Genomic DNA, 5,683 nt, shown 5'->3' with positions numbered 1-5,683 from the left:
AGTAATTGTGTTGGGCGGAAGTTTCACGTCCTTTCTGCTCGCGGACAGCCATCATGGTGAGTTCTTCATGGAGCGTTAGCATTTAGAAATTTGTATTTATTTCATTATTACCCGCTATTGGCATTCGTTTACGAAAAGCACACGCTCATTTGTTACTTATACATTGCTGCATACATTTGTGAGGTTCTTGAAGGTTGTATAAATGTACATAATAAACTAAAACTATAGCGGAGAAATGTCGGATGTCGCTCGCTCTACAACGTGGTCCACCAGGGCCGACAGACACACCACTCTTGACATTCTAACGTTTCTATTTGTCTTTATATTAAAAATGTTAACATTAGGCCTACTTGGTGGATAAAACATGTACGTTTGCTTGCTTTGACTGGGAGCTGCAGGTCCGTCCCCACAATTCGTCGAAATGCTAACGTTATTCGATAGCATAGGCTAGCATATGCTACATTTTTGTATTTATATACCGGATGCTATGACATGCTAGATGTCTGTTATTGTAAGCCAGTCTTTATCAAACTTTTCTGCGCCAAGGACTCCCAAATATATATTTGGATGCGGACCCTCATCTGAAAATCTTTGTCCCAGGGACGCCCAGCATTATATATGTCGCCCCCCCCCCCCCCCCCCCCCCGGAGACCCCACTTTAAGAAAACCTTTGAAATGTATTTAACATGTAGTTGCCAGGGTCTGTCTTGCCAAGCTCCAAGATTTATATTTTTGCTAAACCCAACACTGTATGTTGTCCCCCAGGTGTTCAAACGCTACGTCGAGGTTGGCCGCGTCGCCTACATCTCCTTCGGATCACATGCTGGCAAGCTGGTGGCCATCGTTGATGTCATCGACCAAAACAGGGTGAGATTATGGCCCTTCGTCACTGGAAAAACTTGAGTGTCATGTGCCCCAAAAAGGATGTATGTATTTTGTGGCCGACCCCCATCTCAAAAGATTTGAGTTAAAGTTGCTCACTTTAAAAGTGTGTGTGTGTGTATTTAACATTTACATACATTTTCACAAAGTGACATGCTATGAGCATATCTGCAATTTTTGACCCCCGGAAGACTAGCGAAACCACTTTGTGGAAGCTAATGGGGATCCGAATAAATAATTTTTCAATAGCTTTTTAACTATTAATCTAAAATGACATGGATGCTTTCCTGGTCTAAAGCCCAAACCACACCAAAGGGTCCGGTGACGGTCGGGACAAAACGCTTTTGGGGTGCGCAAGCTTATCCGACACACCAAAGGTCCGAAGCGCGGGGACATGTGATGCGAAAATGCGAGGTCCTTTACCTCCATGGTCCATTTGGGTCCATTTCTGCACTCTTAGCATCACAAATGGATACGTTAACACTTTACTGCAAACATTTATATAAAACTTAATTTCCTCTTTTTAGGCTCTGGTTGATGGACCCTGCACAGGTGTGAGAAGGCAAGCCATGGCCTTTAAGCGCATGCAGCTCACTGACTACGTGATCAAAGTACCACACAGGTAAGTGACAGCACTGACATGACCAGCAATAGCTATCAGAGAGATGACGGATAACAAAAGGTGCTGCCTAATGGCTGGGTTGAGCATTGAAATCTAACTTCAATTTTAAGGAAATGATGATGCAACTACTGGAATAACAACTAGTTTGATTGTACAACTTTATGATTTCAGGAAATCATTGTTCCACAGGTAGTTTATGAGTGACTTAACAGGCATTATTTATTCATGCTTATATCTTGTTTCCACACAGTGCCCGTCAGAAATTTGTGAGGAAAGCATGGGAGAAGGCACAAGTCAATGAGAAGTGGGCTGAAAGCAGCTGGGCAAAGAAAATTGAGGCCAGACAGAAGGTAATGACAAAAGAAGACCCCACAACTTGCTGTAATGCTCACATTAGACATCATGGTTTCTTTTCTGTTCGTTCATTGACAAAGTGGTGGGTAATGGGTATGCACACTACAGTCGCATAATAATTAATGTTAATGACATTTTACACCTGGACAACAGCTTTCACTCTATTGTTTCACAGAAACTTATTCTTTACAATACATATTTGTTCATTCCTCAAGGCCAATTGGATTTGGGCATTAATAAAAACAGACAAACGCATACACAGTGCAAATATATAAAGGGACAAATTACCCAAAGCATTTTAAACAGCAACATAAAATTGTAAGGGATGGAGTGTGGGACTTAAAAGTGTGATTCTTGCATAACTGCCAAATTGGACAGACGAGGACAAGCAGGTTGCCGTTAAACTTGCACGTGCATGCAGTATCTGGAGAGGTGATCCATTTCAAAGAGTTATATTTATATAAATTGGAACTACATTAAAACATAACGTTTCTGTTTAATCACAACAACCAACTGCTATTCTAGGTTCGATTTACATGATTATTTTCCTTTTTTCTTTTCCCTTCAGTGGTCGCCGCCACAGTGAATCATCTGCCTCCCTCTCACCCTGTCCTCTGCCTCTTTTCTCACACCAACTAACTTCATGTCCTCTTTCACTACATCCATAAATCTTCTTTGGTCTCCCTCTAGGCCTCCTGCCTGGCAGTTCCAACCTCAACATCCTTCTACCGATATACTCGCTGTCCCTCTTCTGTACATGTCCAAACCATCTCAGTCTGGCCTCTGGCTTTATCTCCAAAACATCTGACATAATGAGCTGTCTCTCTGTACTCGTTCCTGATCCTATCCACCCTTGTTACTCCCAGAGAGAACCTCAACATTTTCATCTCTGCTACCTCCAGCTCGGCTTCCTGTCTTTTCCTCAGTGCGACTGTCTCTAAACCATACAACATAGCTGGTCTTGTACATCTTACCTTTCATTCTTGCTGATACTTTCCTATCACACATCACACCTGATACTTTTCTCCACCCAACCTGCTTTCATGCTCGTTTAACATGATTCATTCGTGTAAATTGCTGGTAACCGTTTAATGAAAATAATAACTTGAAGCTGTGATTTTGCATTCACATTGTATAATCACAATGTATCACGGTCTCATTATTCCTTGTATATGTAATAACTACATTGTTTCAAAGCCAATATGATTAAGTTCTGGTCTTCCTATTTCCTCTCGTCTCACTACTTCTAGTATCTCACACTACATCTGAATTTCAGTGTTATGGCGTCTGGGAATCTCGGATGGCTCAAAGAGACACTGGTCTTGCCATTTGCCTGCTTTTTTTTTTTAATTAAAATTTTGAAGAGAATTTAGGCCAAAATCTTGTTCTCTGCCTGGTATAATAGACAATTCATTTGACTTTGTTTGAGCTAGAAAAGAACATGACACAATATTGGTGCATAAAGAACAGGTGATCATTATAAAACGCATAAATGGCAACATGCAGGATTGCCGGTATGGAACAAGTTTTAAGCTCAGCACCATGTCTCAAGCAGCATAAAAGTGGAATGGGGAGATGGACCCTAGACAAAACTATTAGTGATGAGCTCACCTGTGAAAGACAGATTGAATATAATCAACATATGCATCCATATTGAAATGTATAAATATCAAAGTACAATCCTAATTATATCAGCAGCTCAGGGGAAGACCAAACGAAGCTCCATAAAACCAACAGAGCAATGATAACTGACGATAGATGAACTCCTCCACTGTCCCCTGAAATACTGTTTTCCATAGTTGGGTATTTTGTTACTGTTAACTATTCTGGGTGTTATTGAAAAAATATTTTTCAGTAAAAAAAAAAGTCTGTGTTTTGGCTTCTGACCTGTAACTTTGACTTGTCTTTGCAGAGGGCCAAAATGAGCGACTTCGACCGCTTCAAAGTAATGAAGGCAAAGAGGATGGTAAGTTTAAGATAAACACCAATGCAACCCTTTCTAGCAGCTGCTTGCTCCAATTTACACCCTTTGCATTTTTAACCTTTTTCATTCTTGACCCATATTTATACTTTTTTCACCCTTTGCACTTAAATATAAACCAGTGTAGAAAAAGCAGTTTTTTCTCTTTCTCTTTTTTTTATCCTGGTTAATATTGAAATCTACCATTGTGCAGCTAAAAGACAAAACTTCCACAGTTTCTTATTTCATTTTATCTAAAGCATGTCTTTCTGTGTTCATTCTGCAGAGGAACAAGATCATCAGGACTGAAGTCAAGAAACTGCAGAAGGAGGCCGCTGCAAAAAAGTGATCTAATCCTGAGAAACTAAATAAAACAGTCTTGACTTGTTCATTGTTATCCTGTCTCTTTTACAAATGTAATTTTACCTGATTAGTTAAAGGTAGGGTAAATTATATTTATTGATGATAAATGTGTTAAATGGCTCTAATACTGATAGTAATCATTGCTATAGTCAGACTGTTTGTTCATGTTCACTTGTTCAGTAACGGATCTCTCCAGCTTTAGGTTGGTATTCCAATTCCAACAGGATAAGTCAAATTGGGAGAGATGAGAGAAATTTGCAGACAATTTTTAAACTGGGATACTATAAATTTGAAGTTGATAAATGGGTTGGTTGGCTGAAATTGGCAACCCTTGAAATATATTTTCTGTTTATTAGCAACCCTTGAATATGTTTTGTTTAAAGATCTGAGGAGTTACTGAACAAATGCTGTATCAATAATTACTACCTGACTATTGAGCTTTATATTTTTAAAACATTTTTTTTTAACAAAGTATCACCCTATTTGTTAAAAGAATTAAGCATGCTTAAAGCCTTATTTAGACCAGTGAATTGTTGTGAAAAGTTCAGCCAACTGAAACTGTTTGGAGCAAGGATTTAGCAAGTTTTAGCTGTTCAGATCGTTTCAGGTACTTTGTAGTGAACTTGAACGTGTCAGGTCTACAATAGTTTTTGGTCTCTAGGTGTTCTTTATAGGTACTGTATACTATTTATGCATTTCTCCAAGTATGTTCATTCTTGTGGTTAAAAATGTATGCACTTGTATCCCTGTAATAGAAATGGTGTGAACTCAGATGGCCTCCCAAGGCTCACATTAAGCACGTTATGTCAAGTAGTAATGTGAGATGGCTGCTCCAAAGAGTAATAGATTTTCACAGGGCTTTGCTTTGCATCGCAACTTCTAGCATTTTGGCTAAATACCATTGGTGATTTCTACATCCACTAGGTGGCAGCAGAAGATAATTGTAGGCCAGACAGACAGATTGCCCTGGCCTAAATTAAACCTAACGGAGCCAATGCGAACGAAAAAAGCCTGGGTACCGAGTCCTACATTGACTGGATATCTTAGAAGTAGAAGATCCTTGAAATATATCACTGTGGACTGGTTTTATAGTCCACGTTAAGCAGTGTTTAATCTCAATATACAGCTCTATTTATTTTTTGCCGAACTGTCCCCATTGAGTTTTTCCACCCGATGCACTCACTTGTTTTATTTGCATTGTGCCATTTACTCATAAGAAACTGCTAAATGTGTTAGGCCAGCCTACATTATTCATGTTTGTTTCTGAGAAAGGTCATAGCCATCTACAAGGGTCAGTCGGTATTTATTAAACCGACACCAAATGTCTAGGCTTACTAACGTATTTCCCCAAATCATGGAAGTCAAAATATAGGCTGCAGTGTTATGATTACTGTCAACGTCGGAAAATAGCTGATCTGCAGCTCACCAGGGTTGGCTATTTTAATAAGCTACCAGTAGTTAATTGACAGTTGACCTACTTTTACGTATTTTGCAGTGCAGTG

The 5,683-nt window shown here is 39.4% G+C and overlaps 1 protein-coding gene across 1 annotated transcript; it reads left to right on the top strand.

Annotated features, from left to right (window-relative positions):
* On the top strand, positions 1–4,207 carry rpl14 (ribosomal protein L14). Its single transcript, XM_079521903.1, has 6 exons — positions 1–56; positions 766–867; positions 1,410–1,504; positions 1,755–1,854; positions 3,771–3,824; positions 4,105–4,207. The coding sequence occupies exons 1-6, from the start codon at positions 54–56 to the stop codon at positions 4,165–4,167; spliced, it is 417 nt and encodes a 138-aa protein (XP_079378029.1). The 5' UTR covers positions 1–53; the 3' UTR covers positions 4,168–4,207.
* Positions 4,208–5,683: the final 1,476 nt, after the last annotated feature.

This window comes from Electrona antarctica, assembly GCF_951216825.1.
Source record: "Electrona antarctica genome assembly, chromosome: 15".
NCBI classification, from domain to species: Eukaryota; Metazoa; Chordata; class Actinopteri; order Myctophiformes; family Myctophidae; genus Electrona; species Electrona antarctica.
The sequence above is the reverse complement of the archived record's forward strand: the minus strand, read 5'-3'. Positions and strand labels throughout refer to the sequence as shown.

Bases quoted from the DNA above. Each gene is read 5' to 3' on its own strand.
- rpl14 (XM_079521903.1), top strand. The intron at 1,855-3,770 runs GTAATGACAAAA...TTGTCTTTGCAG, and splicing joins AAATTGAGGCCAGACAGAAG to AGGGCCAAAATGAGCGACTT. The intron at 3,825-4,104 runs GTAAGTTTAAGA...TTCATTCTGCAG, and splicing joins TAATGAAGGCAAAGAGGATG to AGGAACAAGATCATCAGGAC.